Raw genomic sequence first — 23,656 nt, forward strand, 5'->3', positions numbered from 1 at the left:
CTCTCCACAGATGCTACCAGATCTGCTGACCTTTTCCAGCAATGGGGAGAAAGTGAGGTCTGCAGATGCTGGAGATCAGAGCTGAAAATGTGTTGCTGGAAAAGCGCAGCAGGTCAGGCAGCATCCTTTTCCAGCAATGTCTGTTTTCGCTTCTTCCTGTGTGGCCAGGTGTAACTCCAGTCAGCATAGACTTTTCCCCCAATTCCCATTGATTTTGGTTTTGCGAGGGCACTTTGATGTCTTGGGTTGTCACTCACACCTCACCTCGAAAATTCAACTCTTTTTTTTCATTTTCAAACCAATGAAGTCAGGAGCTGAGTGGCCCTGGCAGAACCCAAACCGGGCACCACTGTGCAGGTTATTGCTGAGCATGTGCTGCTTGATAGCATTGTTAATGACACTTTCAATCACTTTCCTGATGGTGAGAGTAGACTGATGGGGTGGTAATTGGCCAGGTTGGATTTGTGCAACTTTTTGTGTACAGAATATACCTGAGAAATTTTTCATATTGATGAGTAGATGCCAGTGTTGTAGCTTAGTGACATGCAGGAATTCTGCCTTACTGCTATATCAGAAATGGGAAAAGTATCCAACTATGGCCCCACATCTGGAATTTTAAAAATTGAATTAAATGGATTGAATCCTTGTAGGTTACAAGTTCCTGTCAATCTGTAATCTCCCATCTTCTTTCCCAGTGAACACTGAATTTTTTGTGCCTTTGAGTTCAGGAATTGCAGGGCCATAGTTTCTGTTTTGCATTGCCAAACATTCAAAACAAAATCTTGCAACTTTCTCATTTATGCAAATTACTTTCACAGTATTATTTTTCCAGTATTTGTAAATTCACTTTATTGTTGCTCAATTTCTTCACAACAAATCATTTTCTATATGGAAGAAAGTTGAAGCAGAACTGGATAAATTGGAGTAAAGTGGTATACAGTAACTGAAAATGCAGATGATATAAAACATGGTTATTTCTTCTAGTAATCATCCCACGTTCCAGGAATCCAAATGATTCTTAAATGAGATTATCACAGAAGTAAACTGACTATAGACATAGCGATAGTCCTGTTCAATGTCAATGCAAATTCTTGGAAGTTATAAAGTTTATTAAATTAGGAGAAGCATATATAAGGTTGACAGTCAGAATCTTTTTCCCAGAATTGAAATGTCTAATGCTAAAGAGCATGCATTTAAGGTAAGAGGGAAAAAGTTTAAAGGAGATTTGAGGGGCAATTTCTTTAAACAGAGAGTGGTAGTAGTCTGGAATGCTCTGCTGGGTAGTTGTGAAGGCAGATATGATAGGGACATTTAAGGAGCTTTTAGATAAGCACATGATAAGCAAGGAATGAGGGATATGGACCATGGGCAGGCAGAACAGATTAGTTTAATTTGGCATCACGTTTGCACAATGTCATGGGCCAAAGGGCGTCTTCCTGTGTTGCACTGTTCTATGTTCTATTCAATGATCAAAAAATCATTGAAGACACAAGATCTGGTGTTATGATTGGGGTGTGTGGTGTGAATGATAACATTTGTTACGCTTAGAGATGACAAAACACTTGCAGCAAGAGAAGAAGAACCATTACAAGAACTTAGAGACTGCTAACAGGAGACAGTAACATTGGAATGAAAATGAACATTGGCAAACAAAAGAAGTACATATTTCAAAATAACCAAGAATTTTTTATGTACAGTATTCGTAGAATAACTGAAAGGATTCAAGTATTTAGGAACATGATATCTGCAGATGGCAAATGCAACAAAGAAATCAGAACAAGGGTATCACTGGAAAAGGCTATATTTTATTAGGAGAGACAATTGGTAACTGGAAAACAACATATTACTCAAAAAAATTTTTTGAGAGTTTTATTTGGAATGTTGCTTTTATCAATGCAAAACATAGACTTTATGGAAGGAGGAGACGCTACTTGACAAATAGCTTTAAAGTTGTGGTTTAGAGAAGAAAGGAAATGATCCATTGCATAGAAAAAGCAAATGCTAAGTTTGTCTGTAGAATGAATCAACAAAGAAGTTATAGAATGTAATTAGGAAAAGGCAGGGTAAAACATATTTTAGGAAGAAACAGACTTGTACGAGGTATTATAGAGGGAAAATATCACAGGAGAAAAGAGTAAGGGGAGAGAATATCAATGCTAGATGGCTGAAAAGTAAAAGATTATTGTCAAATGAAACAATTGTGACAAAATAGAGTGATACAGAAAGATTATTATGAGCCAAGGGTATGCCTTGGTTATGGCACTGCCCACCCACATTCACCTATTATACTCTTTGCTACCTTATCCCCAGCCCCAGCTCCCCACCCCCCCCCCCCACCCATTTATCTCTCCACCCTGGAGACTCCCTGCCTCTATTCCTGATGAAGGGCTTTTGCCCGAAACGTCAATTTTCCTGCTCCTCTGATGCTGCCTGACCTGCTGTGCTTTTCCAGCACCATTCTGATCTAAACTCTGGGTTCCAGCATCTGCAGTCCTCACTTTTGCCTGACTTATACATGTGCACTATGGTGAATTGTGAATTAAATTCATACTATGGTGAACTAGTGACGGAAAATTCTGAAAACTGCTGATTGCTGCAGAGCTCCAACCGGTTCACTCAATTGAATAAAATAGATGTTAGGTATTGACATAGGGACGACATGGGAGTCTTGAACTGAAGAATATATGAGGCCTGCTCACCTGTACCATTATCTGGCCACTACTGCTAGAGATGGCTTTCCAATGCATGTGAGGACCATCAGAATGCCTCAAAATGAAGGCATCCTCTGTAAGCTTAAAAACGTTTAGAAATAAGTGCGACTACAGTTACTGGGTCATCATTGTGGAGGTGCAGGTGCTAGATATGATGGCATGTAGTCATGGTTGTAGATCCCTCTTTGTGAGATTAATATGAGAAATTGCTGATATTCTTGCCTCCTAATCTATCTCCATCCCACTAATAATCCAGCCACTAAAGTAGAACTCCCGTCTGGTTTAATTTACATGTGCCTTCATAGTTGATTTTCATTGCTGAGCACATTACTCAGCAATAAAAGCTACTTATTGAGATAACTCGGACAGGGCACAAAATGTAGCTTTATCAATGTCATTTTCAATTTTTAAAAAATATATATTTATATATTGCTGCTCCATATTATTTGACTAGAGAAAACATACATTCGGAAACAATTCCATTGGAAATCGGAAACTAAATAACATTTAGTGATAGTGAAAAACAAACCAGGCAGTTGGTACCGTCCTGATATTATAGAAATTAAGGATTAAAAATGATCCAGGCATTCAGTTGAACTGCTGGGGTACATTTTGAATTCCATTTTGCATTATGTCCAGTTGTTCCGTAGTCTCACAAAACTTCCAGTTTGATTTTTTTTTGCTGGAAAAATTTTACATGTCTAACCGTTAACTCTGTTTCTCTACCCACAACGCTGCAAAACCTCCTGAGTTTTCCCAGCACTTCCTGTTTTCTAGAAGTCAAATCTGCAGCTTACACCGTCCTTTGCTTTTGTGTTATTGTTCGTTTAATCCTGATGCAGTACTGAACGATGCCAATTGAACGCAGTAGTTTAACGTGTTTGGTATAAACAGCCTTAAGAAAGCGCCTTATACTGAACTAATACAAGCAAAACAAAATAAAACCCTTTCCAGTAAAGTTATATTCACTCCTGGCAATTTTACCAGTTTTACGCAGGTTGATCGCTTGGAGGTGTGTGTGTGAAGAAATGTTTAATTGCATTGCTTGTTAACTCATCCTTTGATTGTCATCGCATTGGTGTTTCCAGTATGCAGCCATAAATTTTCTTTCGACATGTTGCTTTTTTTCTCATTTGAAGTGAATTGAACAAAAAACAATCAGCCAACAACTGTGTCAGTTTGTGCTCTGCACCGCCCCTGGCGGGGTGCTGCTCAACGCTCTGGACTACAGAGTGTACAGGGAGGCAGGGCAATGAGTGAGCTGCCACCACCATCACCACCGCTGTGGTCACCATTCCAGCCCGGATCACTTCCTTAAAAAACAGCACAACAGTGCTGTGCACGTACAGAGCTGCTGGGAGCCATGGCGGAGAGCGGCGGCGGTGGCGGAGGTGGAGGGGGAGGGCTCGGCGGGTTGCAGCAGGGATCGCCGGCGGTGTGTGTCGCCTCCTCGGACTCGGTGCCTCCTGTGCCGGTGTCGCTGGCTTTGCCGGTTGTCAGCTGCGCCGCGGTTGCAGAGAGCGGCCGATCCGCCGCCGCCGCCGCTGCCGCCGCCGCGGGGAGTCAGCAGCAACAACAGCAGCAGCAGCGGGAGAGGATTGCGCTGAGGAAAGCGCAGCTCCGCAACTACCCCCGGACAAAGAAACTGGAAAAACTCGGCGTTTATTCCGCCTGCAAGGTACTGAGGGCAACCTGCTGATCTGAGCTGGGGGGGTGGGGGGAACGCGGGGCCGGGAATCCCCAGCAAACAAACTAAAGTGCCTTTCAAACAGGCTCCTCTCCGATGTAGTGACATGTCAGAATTAATTTTGTTTTGACTGTATTCGTGTCAGGTCGGCTTGTTTTGCAATAGGGGGCGGGTTTGTTTCGGTATCTGGCACTTGTGTGTTGTAAACAATGTTAGGATCGCTACATGCTGTGTCACTTTCTAAAATTCAATGACAGGTTTTATGGCTGTAATGTGACATTCCTGTAATTTCCTCACATGCTGATGTGCGAAGTCTTGCTGTTAGATTGATAATATTTACAGTACACATTGAGTTTTTTCTTAAAGTTGTGTTTGACTTTTAGTACCAATGAACTGCCAATGGTATAGTTGCAACATTGCAAATTTCTCCCCAAAAGACAAATGGAACTAAACATTGAACTCTGGTCAAATAACTTAATGTGATCCTTCCTTTGGTTCAGGAACCCAATTGAAGTGATGCAAACTTCAGGCTAAATGCTCATCTGAACGATTGTGGCATGTAGCCAAGCCCAACTGAGTCGCTGCACGTACAGCACTAGGTCCAATTACAGGCGAGGCTAGTGCACGTTACAGCCTGCCTGCATATATTCTTTAAAAAGTACCAAAGGAGCAACAGTCCTGAGAGTGAGGTCCCAGGTTCACCTGTGGAATGCTGGAGACGTTAGTTCAGGGGATGGAAAGGACAATTGTCATGTTTCCACAAAGATCCTAAAAGTCAAAAGTTAGGGACGGGCAAAAAATTCTGGCCGGTTTTAAAAACTGATAGGAATGGGTAACCTTGGCATGTTGTACTGAGAACAAGTATCCAGAGCCATGTTCAGAACAGGGATGGGCACTTTGCTGTTATAGCACATTCCCACATTGATTTTGTGCCTACAGCTTGTATGGCAAACAATGTTCTTCAACCAAAGTAGGACTGACAAATTAAACTGCATTTATTTCAATGCAAGAGGCCTAACAGGGAAGGTGGGTGAACACAGGACATGGTTAGGAACATGGGATTGGGATATCATAGCGATTACAGAAACGCGGCTCAGGGATGGACAGGACTGGCAGCTTAATGATCCAGGATACAAATGCTACAGGAGGGATGGAAAGTGGGGGGCAAGAGAGGAGGGGGAGTGGTGTTTTTGATCAGGGATAATATTATGGCTTTATCTAGGGTGGATATTCCTAGGAATACATCCAGGGAAGTTATTTGGGTGGAACTGAGAAATAAGAAAGGGACGATCACCTTATTGAGATTGTATGGTAGACCCCTCAATAGTCAGCGGGAAACTGAGAAACAAATTTGTAAGGCGATGTCAGTTATTTGTAAGTCGATGTCAGTTATTTGTAAGAATAATGGGGTGTTTATGGATCTTCTCGAAACTCACTAATAGGGTGATTATGGTAGGGGAATTTAACTTTCTGAGCATAGACTGGGACTGCCCCACTGTTTAGGGTTTAGATGGGGAGGAATTTGTTAAGTGTGTACAAGAACATTTTCTGATTCAGTCTATGGATGTACCTACTGTAGAAGGTGCAAATCTTCACCTGCTCTTGGGAAATAAAGTGGAGCAAGTGACTGAGGTGTCAGTAGGGGAGCACTTTGGGGCCAGCGACCATAATTCTATTAGTTTTAAAATAGTGATGGAAAAGGATAGACCGAATCTAAGAGTTAAAATTCAAAATTTGAATGAGGCCAGTCTTGATGGTATTATGCAAGAACTTTCAGAGGTTTTTAGGGGCAGATGTTCGCAGGTAAAGGGACAGCTGGAAAATGGGAAGCCTTCAAAAATGAGGTAACGAGAGTCCAGAAACATTATGTTCCTGTTAGGGTGAAAGGCAAGACTGATTGGTGCAGGGAATGCTGGATTATTAGCGAAATTGAGGTTTTGGTCAAGAAAAAGAAGGAAGCTGATGACAAGCATAGATAGCAGAGATCAAGTGAATTCTTCAAGTATAAAACAGTAGGAATATATTTAAGAGGGAAATAGGGAAGGCAAAAAAGGGACATGAGATAATAAGATTATGGAGAATGCTAAGGGATTTTGTAAATACAGGGTGACCCCCATATCTGCAGGTCCGGTTACTGCAGTTTTAGTTACCCACGGTTTACCGCGGCCTTAACATATAAAAGGAAATGTTCCAGACCAGCGACCAGGAGGCTGCCGAGAAGTTATGTTTCCCATTTAAATGAATAGGTTCGCACCTATCCATGGTTTTGGGCTTCCACAGTAGGACTTGGAATGTATTGCCCGCTGGTACAGGGAGACTACTGTTCACTAATGACAAATGGGTAACTAGGGAGAGAATAGGGCCCCTCAGGATCAGCAAGACAGCCTGAGTGTGGAACTGCAGGAGATGGAGGTGATACTAAACGAGTATTTTGTGTCAGTGTTTACTATGGAGAAGGACATGGAAAATATAGAATGTGGGAAATAGATGATGACATCTTGAAAGGTATCCAAATTACAAAGGAGGGAGTGCTGGATATCTTAAAACGTATAAGGGTGGATAATCCCCAGGACCTCATCAGGTGTACCCTGGAACTCTGTGGGAAAATGGAGAAGTGATTTCTGGGCCCCTAGCTGAGATATTTGTGTTACCAACAGGTGAGGTGCTGGAAAACTGGAGGTTGGCTAATATGATGCCTCTGTTTAAGAAAGGAAGTAAGAAAAAACCAGCAAGCTATACACCAGTGAGCCTGGCATTAGTGGATGTCAAATTGTTGGAGGGAATCCTGAGGGACAGGATTTATATTTGTATAAATATAAGTATAAATGTATTTGGAAAGGCAAGGACTGATTAAGGATAGTCAGCATGGCTTTGTGGATGAGAAATCATGTCTCACGGACTTGACTGAGGTTTTTGAAGTAACAAAGAGGATTAATGAGGGCAGAGAGGTGGATGTGATCTATATTGACTTCAGTAAGGCATTTGACAAGGTTCCTCATGGTAGACTGGTTTGCAAGGTTAGAGCACATGGAATACAGAGAGAACTAGCCCTTTGGATACAGAACTGGCTCAAAGGTAGAAGACAGAGGGTCATGGTGGAGGATTGCTTTTCAGACTGGAGGCTTGTGACCAGTGGTGTGCCGCAAGGATTGGTGCTAGGTCCGCTGCTTTTCTTCATTTATATAAATGATTGATGTGAACATAGGAGGTAAAGTTAGTAAGTTTGTAGATGACAGCAAAATTGGACGTGTAGTGGACAGTGAAGAAGGTTGCCTCAGATTACAACGGGATCTTGATCAGATGGACCAATGGGCCAAGAAGTGGCAGATGGAGTTTAATTTAGATAAATGTGAGGTGCTGCATTTTGAAAAGGCAAATCAAGACAGGACTTGTACACTTAATGGTAAGGTGCTCGGGAATGTTGCTGCACAAAGAAACTTTGGAGTGTAGGTTCATAGTTCCTTCAAGTGGTGTCACTGGAGGTATGATAGTGAAGAAGATGTTTGGTATGCGTTTCTTTTTATTGGTCATCAGAGCATCGAGTACAGGAGTTGGGAGGTCATGTTGCAGCTGTACAGGATATTAATTAGGCCATTTTTGGAATTCAGGTCTCCCTCCTATAGGTAGGATGTTGTGAAACTTGAAAGGGTTCACAGTTGTCTGTGCTGTTTCCTCCAGATAAACAAGGGGTGGTGCCAACATTGGATAAGAATGTTCAAAGTCACTATCACAGAATTATGCTGGATCAAGACATGCTGCTGATAGATTGTGTGGCCACCCTATCCCAGTGGCTGTCATGCTACAGACTTCTTTGAAGCAGCTACTGCTTGTATGGAATCTCAAATCTGAAACCACAGATGTGTTAGTGATGTTATGATGTTATTTTTGCAAGAACACACCCTTCTTGTTTCCTCATGATGAGGTCAATGTTGCAACCTGGGCAGTCGACTTTGCCAACTTAGCTGGCTTCCCCACGTGCAGCCTGCCATTTTAAGAGCACCATCTCAATATGGCAGACTTCATTATTAGAAAAGAATTTCATTCAGCCAATGTACATTCTTTCTGTTTCATTGGTAGCATGTAGTAGCAGGCACCCTGGAATTTGTCATGATGTCTGTTTCCTTGATAATTCTTGGATTTCTGCTTGACTTTAAAAGTGTGGTGCCTCATGAGAAAGACTGGTGAAAGATGAGGGCTACCCTTTGCAAGTATTGTTGATGATTTGGTTATGCCACCCTCTGAGGCCAAAGGTAGACACAGTGTACCCTTTTTTTCAACCAGGGCCATTGTGCCGCAGGTGGTAGGCCAGATAAAGATGAAGTTCCGTTGCTTGGATCAGTTTTGATTGGCCTTAATGCTTGAATGTTGTGCCTTGCACAACCAAAACAGATAGTGAGGCAATATCTTGGATGCTAAGGAGCTTGAAGAATGAAAGCAGTCTTTCAAGGAGGAAACTGAGGACATTGAGTGGGAGGAACATCACCTTCAGCATGATAAAGTTGCACAGCCTCAGACACAACAACCCAGACAGGAACTGTTGTACCTGCTTTCAATAGATCTGAGTTGAGTGAATTTGCCATTCACTAACTGTAAATTCATTATTTCCCAAAAATAAGCAAACCTTCCCATGTTTGACCTTTATGATGGAGGGGAGGTCATTGCTGAAGCAACTGAAGACAGGTGGACCACTACCCTGAAGAGCTCCAGAATACTCTGGAGCTCAGATGACTGACCGTCAACAAACGCCACATTTTCTTCTGTTCAGGTCTAACTCTAACTACTGGAGAATTTTCTCTGATTCCCATTGGTTCTTAAGTTTGCTAGGGCTTCTTGATACCACATCAGTGAAATGCTGCCTTGATGTCAAGGGCAGTTGCTTACACTTCCCTGGTGTTCAGCTGTTTTGTCCATGTTTAAAACAAGCCTGTAATGAGGTCGGGAGTTGAGTTGTCCAGGAGGAACCCAAACAGTGTCAGTGAGCAAGTAATTCCCAAGTGTATGCTGCACTGTTGATGATCTCTTCTGTCCCTCTACTGATGATCAAGAGTAGACTGATGGAATGACAGTTGTTTGGGTTGCATTTGTCTTGTTTTCTATGCATAGTAATATCTGGGCAGGTTTCCAGGTTGACAGGTAGATGCCAATGTTATTGCTATAGAGGGACATATTCACTAGGGGTGTTCTATAGCTCAAAGTTTCAATATACTATCTGGACTGTTGTCTATTCCCAAAGCCTTAGCAGTATCCGGTGCCTTCAGTTATTTCTTAGTATCACATGTAGAGAATCAATGTGGTTGAAGATTGCCATCTGTGATGCTGGGGACCTCCAGACGAGGCCAATTTAGATCATTCTCTTGACACTTCTGGCTGAAAATTGTTGCAAATGTTTTAGCCTTGTCTTTTACCTTTTGCAGCCTAAGTTCCCCATCATTAAGGATTGGGGTGTTCTGGATGTCTCTCCCAGTGAATTATTCAGTTGCCCACGACCATTCATCAATTTATGACAGGACTGCAGAACTTGAATCAGCGAATATTAATGATATATGTGAAAGTTATTCACTACAAAGGATGTGCTGTGTTTATCATGTGATTGTCATGTGCTCCTAATCCCATTAGGCTGAAGAATCATGCAAGTGCAATGGCTGGAAAAATCCAAAACCCCCTCCAACCCCTCCAAGAATAAGCCTCCAGCAGACAACTGTCAGTCTTACAGAACTGTGTCGGAGCTGTAACCATACACTCAGTAAGTATATAGAGCTTTCCCCCACTCACTTTCTGGTTCAAGGTGAAAAACACAGATTACCATTTTAATTCAAAGTTGTTTAATTCAAATAGTCTGAGAATTCAACTTAACACTGCTTCATTCATTAATACCAAGAGAAAGTTTTCGCAATGTTACTCACAAAGGGAAAATTTACTTCACTGTTCAGCTATCTTCATAGACATTTTACCATACTTTTATTCAGTGGGCAAATTACTAGATATTTTCCAATTAACCCTTTCAGAGATACTATTATACACCTCTGAAAGAGATAGGACTTGAAACTGGCCCAGAGGTAGGGACACCATCACAACAGTACCTGGTATTCCCAGGTGGTCTCCCATTCAAGTATGAACAATTTCTGAGACTGCTTATGTTCCAAGATCAAACAAGATTAAGTGTTTTACACTAGTACAGTCATAGGTACTACTTCCCCCAGAGACTGGTCCCTGTAAATTAATTGTTTCTCAAAAGTAAGCAAACCTTCCCACATTTGACCTTATGATTGAGGGAAGGTCATTAGTAAAGCAGCTGAAGATGGTTGAGCCGCTATCCTAAGGAACTCCAGAATATTCCAGAGCTGAGATGAATGACTGTCAACAATCACAACCACTTTCTTTTGTTGAGATCTGACTCCAACTACTGGAGAGTTACTAGGTTGAAATTGTTGCTTCCTCTAATATTGAGTGAAACTCCGTATTTTATTTTTGTTCTTCGCTATATGACATTCTTGTGATAACAGAATACTTAATCTGGGATAGGAGAAGAAAGGCAGATAAATAATCAGTAAAACTCACTCATTGAAGACCGCAAGATCTCAAGTGCCAACAGATGTCTTCATGTCTAATTTTATTTGCAAAATCTGAGACATAATTTAGTTGCAATTCACGTTTGATGTGAAGAATCACAAGGAGCAAGCATACATTTTAAATCAAGAGTGTTAAAATTCGTCTTAGCCTATCAGCATCCTTTACTATTACTAGCATTGAGAAATGATCAGCAAGGACATAAGGAGGGCATCTGTCGGGACAGTTATGAATATCTAGATGAACGATAATGGAGCCCAGGTATCTGCTAAAACTAAGCTGATTCTATGCCCATTGCAACAAAAACTTTCCTCTTTGTCATTAAACAGCACTAACCCTTGAGTTAGTACTGCAGAATATGCAAGAGTGCCCAGTAAGTTCAGAGGTTACATTTGACTTATTGTATCTGCACATACACAAATCCGTGGTACCTGCTGGTGTCCTGCCACAGATGGCTTCTTACTCTCTACCGATCTTTTTCTGAAAAGGCTTGTGTCCTGTTAGGTCCACTAAAACTAACATTAATGTACAGTGGCATTTGGTAGGCATGGGCAAATAGGCAACATTGGATCCTATTTACTCTGGAATGTAGGACCATATAATTGTAATTAGTAGGCCTCTGTGGGAAAAAAATAAGAATTATCCAGCATACAATTTAGATGAGCATTTGTAGCTCAAGGTGTGCAGTTAAGCAGTCAGTCTGCTGTCACACATCACATTGTGAAGAGGAGTCTTCTGCCTCAGAAACACTATTGTTGACAAGGCTAAGAAAATGTTGTGGTCATCCTACCTGATGGACCTCCTTGCGCAAGTCCTCTCCTCCTCTAAACACCTCAAAATGTTCAGAAAAGCAAATCCGATGCCAGTAAAGATAGCAGTACCTTATTTTGCATTCTGTTTTATTACCTTTACATATTTACGTAAGATATATTTTGTCTGGATAGTACACAAAATACTGTATTTCAATACGTGACAATATTAAATCAATTCAAAAAATATTTAAACCTGATTAAGGCTGATGAAAGCTTAAACACTAGCTGGGAACAAAAAAGAAAACTACAAGAAGGGAAAATAAAAGGTCTAATGGGGTTTATCTTGAAAATATATAGGCCCTCAAAATGCTCGTCTATCTGAAGTTCACCTGAAGTCCTATCCTCCCTCAGTTTCCATCGGCATGCTAGAGATTCAACATTCAGAATTCTCCTAAAGTTTGTCCATATGCTCCCTTTAAAAAGTAATAAACCTTCTATCTGTTTCCAGCACCACATTTGGATAATTATCATAGGCCTGCCAAGTTAGAGTTTGTGTACAAGCTGATAAATTAGCAACAGAAGTAAGGTACTTGCTCCTCAAGCCTGCTATATCATCCAATAAGGTCATATCCAATCTGATTACTCCATACTCATACCTACCTCAATGAATTTGCGTCCCCTTCCTTAACAAGAATTTAACTCTTTTAAAAATATTCAAGGCCTCTGCTTTCACCAGCTTTTGAGTGTTACAAAGAATCCAAAGGTTCTCTATCCTGTCAGATTTTTGCTCCTGCTACCAACAAAAATCCGGGTGGCAATGGAATGACAAATACCTGCTGTTGATTTCATAACTTAATTCATACTGTTTTCTAGCCTGTTTCGATCACTCACCAACTGTTTCTTTTTTAGCACTTTTGTTGAGGGGAAAATCCTATTATTGCTGATTCTTCGCATTTGTTTGCACCTTGCCAATTATATTTGTAAGCCTACTTGACTTACATTGGTGGAGTCATTTGGCAGGAAACTCAAGAGTTTCAGTGTGTCATGTGTTTGCAAATCTATGTTTCAAAGTTGTGTGACCAGGAAATTATTGTGAGCTGCTTCATATTCCTTATTGGGTGGGTTGGCCTTGTGACTTTTCTTAATGGTGTTGTGTGGGATTTTTGAACCCAATGCTGCAATTTCTTTGTTTACCCAAAGGGAAGTGAAATCCTGTTAAAATGGAAATGAGGAACCAAAAACAAATGTTGTTCTGTTGTGTTTATCAGCTGATCATGTTTCCAATTTGGAAAATGTATCCGAAGAAGAAATGAACAGGCTGCTTGGAATAGTACTAGATGTGGAGTACTTATTTACCTGTGTCCACAAAGAAGAAGATGCAGACACAAAGCAAGTTTATTTTTACCTGTTCAAAGTAAGTATAAGGGTAGATATTTTCCAATAGTCCTAATCTTTTTAAATATTTGACAATTTAAAAGGTACCACATTCTAATGAAACCTTTACTCAGATAACCGTTATTGATTTTAAAAATGTTTCAGTACAAATTGTCAAATAGTCTCCACTAAATAGAACTCTTAGAGGTGCTTGAGGGCAAGCAACATGCCCACCAACAATATGTATTTGGTACTGGTCTTTGTGACATGTATTTAATTTCTCCTTCAGTTATTGCCAGCTCTGCCCTAGCTTCATGGAACCAAATATTCACAAATTAAACTTGAAATCAATTGCAATACACTGTAATTAGTCACAGTATTAGTAGAAAATACATGGTTATCTGCAGAATGGTTAAATGTATTTATGACCTGTCACCCATAACTCTAACTTAAAGTCAGAGTGCATGGGTTAGGCTTTCCACTTCGGATGCAGTCATCAAATCAGATGTAAATTGCATTCAAAATTGCACCAACTTTTGAATTGATTTCATTTGTGATCACCAAATGTAAAATTTTCTGTGACTGGTGCAATCAGATAGCATTTCAGAACATTATTTTTCTTGCCTTTTAAAAAAGAAATCCTTGGTACTTGGTGTCAGATGTTTGCTCTAAAGAAAGGCGGTGAAGGTTGGGAAACTTCTCAACTTGCTAAACCCAGGTTTGAAGAAAATGCCCCTTCAGACCTGATGTTTGCTCTGTGGTGCAGGTACAGGATTGAGTTGAGCCCACTTCCCTTCAGATGCAGTTTGGAAAGGTTTCTGGGTGCCAAGACAGGTTGCTAAAAAGGCCCATGTTGTTCTCTGGAATTTGATCACAGTTTTTTGTTCAGTGTTAGGCCTTCTAATCTTACCTCTCACAACATATCACCAACCCCCCAACACCAGTTGTCCTTCAAAATTTCTTTGGTGCGTACACCTCTGAGTACGCAGCAACTTGTGCACTTGGAAGTCAAGGTGTTCCTATACCAATATGACCCATGTGCACAGGACCTCAGAATAGCTGTGCAGCTTAGAAGTAACCTTTCCCATCACTCCCCATACCTCATCCATGTCAGCTCTTGCCTCCATCCAACCCATGGCACTTATCACTTTCATGCCAACTTAATGCCAAAATGACCTTTCCCATCCACTTCTTGCCCTTTCACCATCTCTGTCAACATACATAGTATCCATTATCTGCAGGCTTCAAGAGCAACATGGAGATGATAATAAATAAATAACTAAATATTAAAGCTTTTGTACATCATGAAAAAAAACTCCCCATGTATGAAAGGCTGGTCAAAACTTTGAAAAGAAATCCCTCAAGTACCCAATCCCTTATAAAACATACAGATTTGTATCCATAACCCACGTCAAAGATAACTATTAATTTACTGACCTCTTTGACTCTGGCGTTGTGACAAACTTTGTGGGTCAGGCTAAATTTCAGGATGAAAAATCATGGAAATCATCAGTAGCTATTCGTTAAACCAATGGACAGAACACAATGGAAGATCAGTGAGCAGGTATAGTTAGCTCCTTGACAGAATTGTCAGTGATCCCAGCTGTCACTTTGCTGATCATTGAAAGTGGACTGATGGAGTATTAATTGTCCTGCGTTTTGTATCCAGGACACACCGGATCAACTTTCCATGTTACTGGGTAAATGCTAGTGTTGTAACTGGAGCTCAAGTCTTCAGAATTATTGCTGGGATAATGTCAGTTCCTGTAGCATTTGCGATATCCAGTGTCTTTAGCTGTTCCTTGATTTCATGTGGAGTGAGTTGAATTGTCTGAAAACTAGAATCTGTGATGCCAGGGATCATAGGAGGAAGCTGAAATGCACTGTTAGCTTGACACTTCTGGCTGAAGTGGCAGCATATGCTTCAGCCTTGCCCATTGCACTCATGCTGGGCTCCTTAGCCTTGAGAATGGGGCTATTCGTTAAGCTTTCTCTTCTTGTCTACCACCATTTGTCATTGAATGTGGCAAGGCTGGAGAGCTTAGCTCTGATTCATTGGTTATTGGATCCCTTAATTTAATCCACGCAGTGCTGCTTACACTGCTTATCATACATATAGTTTGACCAGGATGGCACCTCATTTTTAGGTATGCATGTTGCTACTCCTGGCTCCTCCATACTTTATTCATCCATTATTGGTCCCCTTGCTTGGTGGTAATAGTAGAGTGGAAATATGGTGAGCGATGAGTTTGCACATTATGGGTTGAATATATATATGCTGCTGATGGCTCACAGCACCTCATGGGTGTCACGTTTTGAGTTGTTTAAACTATTTGAAAACTATCCCATTCAGCATGGTGCCACACAATGGAAGTGTCCTTTCTCTTTTTGGTTCCCCCATTGCTTACGAAAGGCCCAATCTGTTATCTATGTCCTTTATGTCTCAGTCGTGGTGTTAATGAATCACTGTTGATGATGGAGATTGAAATCTCCTACTCAGAGCACATTTTGTGTCCTTTCCAACCTCAATACGTCTTCCACCATGGAGGAGAATTAATTCAACAGTTGATGGGTACGTGATATGTCGTAATCAACATGAGGTTTGATGTGTTGGGTGAAACGTGCCATGAGTCAATGTTAAAGACTCCCAGGGCGGGGGGATCCAAGATGGCGGCGACCCAATAAGACTGAGTCTATAGTGCTCCTCCCAAGACTTGGGCACAGTGGGTCACCTACCCCCTACCAAGCTCACCAAATCATTTATAAATCATTTATAATAGTTTAGTAACTGAATTAGTGGTGTAATATTATATTTAAGCAACTCTATCCTAAGTTAAAATGACTAAAGGGAAGGGAGCCCGCAGCTCTCAGCAAGCAGGAACCCCTCCCCCACACTCTCCAGCTGCAGCAGAGGCGTCCACAGCCGCCCCGGGGGACTTACCTACAGTAACAAGCCTTGCAGAAATGCTTTCCAAGCTTGACTCGAAGATTGATGCCTTTATCGTCGAATCCAGGAACCGTTGGGAGTCGTTGTCGGCCGCGCTGAAGAAGCACGACCGTGAAATTGAAGAAATTCAACGCCGAGTTGGAGGGGCGGAGCTAAAGGCCGCGACCTCGGAGACAACCGCTCAATCGGCCGTGGATCAGGTCCGGACTCTCGAGCAGCGAGTCCGGACCTTGGAAAATCATATTGACGACCTCGATAATCGAGGTCGTCGAAAAAATATTCGTTTGCTGGGCCTTCCCGAGCAGGAAGAGGAAGGCCAGCTTACAGCATTCCTGGAGCAGTGGCTGCCACAACTTTTAAATCTGCAAGCTGGATCAGGCCAGGTAAGGGTGGAATGGGCCTACCGGGTAGCAATACGCGGGCCTGGCTCGAACCAGCGCCCACGCCCGGTCCTGCTCCGGCTGCAGAGCTACAGGGAGAGGCAGATACTCCTAGAAGCCTCTAGAAATCTCGGAAAAGACCCCCAAGCTATGATCTACAAAGGATCCAAGATCATGCTATTTCAGGACTTTTCCCCGGCTCTGGTTCGAAAGAGGAAGGCATTCGACGAGGCGAAGAAGCGTTTAAGGGACTTAAATGTACAGTACTCCTTACGCTACCCAGCGATGTTACGCTTTAACCATGAAGGATCTGTATATAACTTTGGATCACCAGAAAAGGCTAAGGAATTCTTGGACTCTCTTAGATAAACTGTAGGACATAATGGATGTTGGTCTGCCTTCCCCCCCCGTTTTGGTTTATATCCCCTCCCTTTTTTTTTCTTACCTTATTGCTTAATATTATTATGGGGGGTGGGGAGAGGGATTTGATTTTCTCCCCCCCCCCCCCTTGGAGTTGTTTTCTGTTATTATTTTATGTATATATGAGGGGTGTATGTATATGTGTGTGTGTGTGTGTGTGTATGTATGTATATATATATATATGTATGTGTATGTATATATATGTATATATAAACTGGGGGATTTGGTTAATGTTGGTGGGGGGAGGTGGTTACCTTATTCGATTTTACCTCTGTCTTTAGGAGCGGGGTTGTTTTTCCCTTCGTTATTTTGTATTATCATATTTAATTATTATTTGTTGAACTGGTAATTTTATAGTTATATGTTTATATATGGTATTAACATTACCAAATATACCCAGGTGTTGGTAGGGGTGGGGGTGGGGTGCTCACTGTTAACTCTAGCTTTGTATTATATTTGAATTTTCCTCACTTTATTGAGGAGTGCCTGGGTCAAGGGTGGGGCATTGGTTGGGAGAGGATATGAGGGATTTTTGGAGAGGAAGTGATGCCCCCTGGCAACAAGGGGGAAAGTCTCCACTTAGATACGTTTTATATTTTTTTTATTTAGAAATAGTTTTTTACTGTATTGTTGTGGGTGTATTAAAGAGGGTTTATTTTTGTAAATTTTACATGTTCCATGCCCGGGATGTTCTGGATAGGGTTCCCCCTCCCGAGGGGTCTCGGATTGGCCCAGAGGATTATGGTTGATCAATCGGTTAAGTGGTGCACCTGGAATGTCAAAGGGAGTAATTCGCCACTTAAAAGGAAGAAAATATTATCAAATCTTAAGAAGGAAAGAGTTGATATAGCTCTCCTACAGGAGACGCATCTGTCAGATAAAGAACACTTGAAATTACGACAGGGCGGATTTGATCAGGCCTTCTTTTCTTCTTTTAGCTCAAAAAGCAGGGGAGTTGTTATTCTTGTTCGGAAGAATTTCCCTTTCAAAATCCTAAAGCAGATAAAAGACGAATCTGGACGATATATCTTGATTAAAGCTCTCATAAATGGAGAGGAATATGGTATTTTAAATTTGTACTGCCCCCCGGCACACCCCTTTAAATTTATAACGGAAGCCTTCTCAAAATTGATGGCTTTTGATGCCCGTCATATAATTATAGGGGGAGACTTTAATTGTATTATGGATCCGGAAATAGACAGGATTCCCAAGAGTACTGCAGGAGTATCTCCCAGATCTAGACAATTGATGGATCTGAACAAAGAATTAGGATTAGTAGATGTATGGAGATGTCTTCATCCACAGGGTAGAGATTTTTCTTTCTACTCTAATCCACATAAATGTCATACCAGAATTGATATGTTTTTTGCCCCCTCAATTTTTTTAAATTCCATATCATCCTGTAAAATAGGTAATATAGCAATTTCTGACCACGCTGCTGTATATATGGAAACTAAGGCGAAGAACAGTGGGACATCCCCTCGGCATTGGCGTATGGACCCCTTCTTAATGAAAGATAGTAAATTTGTAAAGTACTTCTCTCAAGAATTTAAAACTTTTTTAGAAATTAATTCAGGTACAGCTAGCAACCCGTCAATGATGTGGGAGACCATCAAAGCTTACACGCGAGGCTTGATCATCTCCTACTCAGCGACCCAGAAGAAATTAAAAGGAGAACAACAGCGTTTGCTTGAAACCCGCTTAAAAGCGGCTGAAACAGCATACATTGATAGACCCTCTATTATTAAATTGCAAAGGATTACAGCTCTTAGGACAGCTCTAAATACTACACTTACTCAAACGGCTAAGAGGGAAATATTATTTGCAAAGCAAAGATTATATGAATATGGCGACAAACCGGGTAGATACTTAGCATTTCTTGCAAAGAAAAAAAAGGCCCCTCAGACTATTATGTCTATCAAGGAAAGTACGGGTATTTTGACTCATGATCATAAAAAGATTAATGCGACCTTTAGAAAATTCTATTCTGAGTTATATAAATCACAGGATTGTGAAGATAGGGCGAAGAGGATGCAGTCATTTTTTAAAAATTTGACTTTTCCAGACCTAACTCCGGAACAAGTATCGGTCCTAAATGCTCCTCTTACACCCCAAGAAATAGTTGATGCAATTAGGCACCTTCAAAATGGTAAGACGCCGGGCCCAGATGGCTTTCAAGCTGAATTCTATAAAGAATTTACAGAAATACTGGTTGGTCCACTTATGGACATGTATAACTATGCATATAGTCAGGGCTGTCTCCCGCCTTCGCTGAAAGAGGCAAATATCTCTCTTATCCTCAAAAAAGGAAAGGACCCAGAAGATTGTACATCATACAGACCAATATCCTTGCTAAATGTAGATTTTAAAATCCTCTCTAAAACGTTAGCACTGAGATTAGAAAGGATACTGCCACATATTATAAAGGAGGATCAGACGGGGTTTATTAAGGGCCGTAGATCATCCAATAATGTTAGAAGGGCTCTGAATATGATTCAAGCTTGTCATCAGGGAAAGATACCAGGAGTAGTGGTTTCATTAGACGCGGAAAAGGCATTTGATAGGGTCGAATGGTCATATTTGTTTTACACATTGGAGAGGTTTGGTGTTGGACAAGTGTTTACCAAATGGATCTCAACATTGTATAGTGATCCCAAAGCAGTTGTGGTTACCAATGGATTAGGCTCGGATAGCTTCAGTGTGGGTAGGGGCTGCCGTCAGGGATGTCCCCTCTCACCATTGTTATTCACGCTAATAATTGAACCACTAGCAGAAGCTATATGAGCTGATCCTAATATAGTGGCCCCAAGGATTGATACAGGTAAACATAAAATTACCCTTTATGCAGATGATGTTCTTCTATTCCTCAGTAACCCTTTGATGTCCATACCTCGCTTAATCCAAGTTATTAATACATTTAGTGCATTCTCAGGCTAGAAAATTAATTTTTCAAAATCGGAGGCTATGCCAATGGGTGGCCTTGCTGTGATACCCCACTTAGCGGACGGTTCCCTTTTTCCCTTTCGCTGGTCCCTGGAGGGTTTCTTATATTTAGGCATTTTTATTACTCCAGTATTTGGTCAGTTGTATAAGGCTAATTTTGTGTATTTATTGGAAAGGATAAGGCAGGACCTCCAGCGATGGGGAGACCTGCCAATTTCCTGGCTGGGTAGAATAGCATTAATCAAAATGAATATCCTGCCCCGTCTCCTATATCCTATGAGAATGCTTCCGGTGATGCTGCCGAGGACAGCTTTATGTAAATTATACGGCTGGCTGAGTTCCTTTATTTGGAACCATAGGTGGCCCCTCATTAAGCTGAAGAAGCTACAGCTTCCACAGGCAAGGGGTGGATTGGACTTCCCAGATTTTAGGAAATATCAATTAAGTTCCCTATTAAGTTATATAGCTGATTGGGTCTTGTCTGATCCACAATCAATCTGGTTGGACATCGAGGCTTCTCAAGTAAAATACCCACTTATTAACCTTTTATTCTCAGACAAGAGGAAAATCATTACAGATCACTGTAAAAACCCTATAATACTGAATACAATCAAGGCTTGGAATATAATGCGGCAAAATGAGGGTAATTCACATAAAACATCCCCCTATGCACCGATAGTGGGAGCATGGGGATTCCAACCGGGGTTAACAGATGCCACTTTTAAACTCTGGAGAGCCAGGGGTATCTCATGTCTCGGGGATTTATTTAAAGATGGGGTCCTGATGTCTTTCGGACAGCTGCGTCAGAAATTCGGATTACCCAATGGAGACCTCTTTCGATACTTCCAAATTCGAGATTTTATACAGAAGAAGACTACGTTATTAGATAGTCTTTATAAATCCGATAGAGAATGTAGTGTCCTACGACCAGTGGGGGTATCTTCCGTCAGTAATATTTATCATTTGCTACATGATGAAGTATCGGGAGATATGGATAATCTGCTTAAAACATGGGATCAGGATCTGGGACTAGAAATCTCCACAGAAACGTGGAATGATATCTGGGAAAATGCTAGAAGAATTACTATTTGTAACAGAACCCAGGCTATCCAGCTGAAGATACTTCATAGGGCCCATATAGCACCGGTTCGATTGGCAAAATTTAAGGCAGGAGCATCTCCAATGTGTCCTAAATGCAAAATAGAGGTGGGCACTCTTGTACATTGCTTATGGACCTGTCATAAGATCCGTGGATATTGGACTAAAGTAGCAAGTACCCTGACAGAAATTTTAGGAACGGAAATAAAAGTGAACCCCGTATCTCTCCTCTTGGGCTTTTCGAACTTTCCCTCCCTGGACACGTACGGGAAGAGACTATTTTCTATTCTTTCTTTCTGTGCAAGGAAAAATATTTTGATGAACTGGGTGGCGGAGGGCCCCCCTGGACTTTCAAATTGGCACAGACTAATTATGGAATGTATTCCCCTTGACTTCCTTACAAATATGGTGCACCGAAAGACCGAATTATTTTATAAAATATGGCAGCCCTTTTTGAATTACATAAATACAGATATTTCGGCTATCCTAACAAGGGCTTTTATTTAATTGAGACTACGAACCTGGCTGGTCCGCGGCCCCTCGGGGGAGGAATCCCGCACGAATACGGGTTTTATCATATCTGATGTTAACACATCCCGAGCATGTAAGAGACTTAAATATACACCCTGGTTAGTTGTAGGTTAGATTAGTAGATAGTTGAGTTTTGTCTGTTTGTTTTTTTTTGTTGTTTTTTTTTCGGTTTTTTTTTTGTTGTTTTGTTTTTTTTTGTCAAATTTTGGCTATTGTATATTTGAGCTAATTGTATATCAATGTTTATATCTGAGAGTTTTGTTTATTTTTGTAAACTTGTAAAAATGTTAAATTTCTAATAAAAATATCTATAAAAAAAAAGACTCCCAGGGCAACTCCTTCCTCACTGCATATTGTTGTGCCATTATCTCTGGGTTGTCTGACCCATCCAGGGATGGTGATGGTGGTGTCTGCAAGGTATGATTCTGTGAAAATGACAGTTGCTTGACTGATTTGTGGGACAACTACCCCAATATTGACACAAACACCAGATATTAATAAGGACAATTTTGCAGTGTTGATTGGGCCTTGTGTACCATTGTTATTTACAGTGCTGAGATAAATACCTCCCAGATTGCCTTGATCCGCTTCCATTCACCTACCATCACAATAGATCCATGGCAGATGCTATCTCTCTGGCCCTACACTCAACCCAAGAATATCTGGATAACAAGGACATTTAAATCAGATGCCTATTTATTGATTTTTGCTTCACCTTCAACACTATAATTCCAACAAAACTCCTCCCCAAACTCTAAGACCTAGGACTCTGCTCCACCCTTTGCAACTGCATCCTTAAATTCTTGACCCACAATCCACAATCAGTAAAGAGAGGTGACAACAATTCCTTCACAATAATCCTCAACACCGGTGCTATGCAAGACTGCGTACCCAACTCCTTACTATAACTCCTTTATATATTCATGATAATGTGTGGCCAAATTCAGGTCTAACTCCATTTACAGATTTGCTAATGATACCACCATAATGGATCGGATCTCAAACAACGACGAGGCAGAGTACAGGAAAGCTTAGTGGTAATGACAACAATCTCTCCCTCAATGTCAGCAAAATGATTAGATTCCCTACAGTGTGGAAACATGCCCTTCGGCCCAACAAGTCCACACCGACCCTCTGAAGAGTAGCCCACCCAGATCTATTTACCCCTGATTAATGCACCTAAACTATGGGCAATTTAGCATGGCCAGTTCACCTAACCTACACATCTTTTGGATTGTGGGAAGAAACCAGAGCACCCTGAGGAAACCCACACAGACACAGGGAGAATGTGCAAACTCCACACAGACAGCTGCCCGAGGCTGGAATCAAACCCGAGTCCCAGGTGCTGTGAGGCAGCAGTGCTAACCACTGAGCCACCAAACTGGTGATTGACTTCAGGAAGAGAAGTGGTGGACACACCCTTGTCTGTATCACTAGTGCTGAGGTGGAGGTGATCGAGTTCCTAGGAGTAAATATCACCAACAATCCATCCTGGTCCATTCATGTCAACAGAAAAAAAAGCACACCAACGCTTCTATTTCCTCAAAAGGATAAGGAAATTCAGCATGTCCATAAGGACTCTTACCAATTTTTATAGATGCACTATAGAAAGCATCCTATCTGGATGCATACAGCTGGGATTGCAACTTCTCTGCCCAAGACTGCAAGAAAGTACAGAGAGTTGTGAATGCAACCCAGTCCATCATGAGACCAACCTTCCTTCCATTGACTCCAACTTGACTCAGCAAAGCAGCCAACGTAACCAAAGAGCCTTCCCACCCGGTTATACTTTCTTCCACTCTCTTCTGTCAGGCAGAAGATACAAAAGTTTGAAAACGTTACTTTCCTGCTGTTATCAGACTTATGAACGAACCTCTCATATATTAGAGTTGATCTTTCTCTGTACCTTCTTTATAGCTGTAATACTATATTCTGCATTCTGTTCTATTAAGCTGATGTATATATGTAAGTATGATTTGTCTGGATAGTATGCAAACGCATATTGTTCACTGTATGTACATACATGTAACAATAATAAATGCCAGGTGGTCTGTCCAGTTTCATTTTTTTTATCAGACTTAGGTGACTTGCTAGGTCACTTAAGAGTCCTTCCTTAAAGGTACCAGATGGGTTGTTACAACAGTGGTTTCATAATCACCATTTTTCAGCTTTTAATTCCAGATTGATTAATTGAATTCAAATTTCACCATCTGCCATGGTTAGAATCTACCTGTGCCCCCAGAGCA

At 41.2% G+C, this 23,656-nt stretch overlaps 1 protein-coding gene across 5 annotated transcripts in view; it reads left to right on the forward strand.

Annotated features, from left to right (window-relative positions):
* The first annotated feature begins 3,182 nt into the window (after nt 1–3,182).
* kat2b (K(lysine) acetyltransferase 2B) overlaps nt 3,183–23,656 on the forward strand; it is a 74,633-nt gene continuing 54,159 nt past the window's right edge. For 2 of the 5 annotated variants that reach the window (XM_043690215.2, XM_043690218.2), the window contains exons 1-3: nt 3,184–4,389; nt 10,015–10,141; nt 12,986–13,131. In XM_043690215.2, coding sequence (XP_043546150.2) covers nt 4,075–4,389; nt 10,015–10,141; nt 12,986–13,131 — 588 coding nt within the window. In that variant the 5' untranslated portion in view covers nt 3,184–4,074. Of the gene's footprint in view, nt 4,390–10,014; nt 10,142–12,985; nt 13,132–23,656 lie in introns of all 5 variants that reach the window. The other 3 variants (XM_043690216.2, XM_087987298.1, XM_043690217.2) reach the window with 3 other exon arrangements.

Source organism: Chiloscyllium plagiosum, unplaced genomic scaffold, assembly GCF_037043375.1.
Source record: "Chiloscyllium plagiosum isolate Xiang-an unplaced genomic scaffold, Cpla_swu_hap1 HiC_scaffold_5, whole genome shotgun sequence".
NCBI lineage: Eukaryota > Metazoa > Chordata > Chondrichthyes > Orectolobiformes > Hemiscylliidae > Chiloscyllium > Chiloscyllium plagiosum.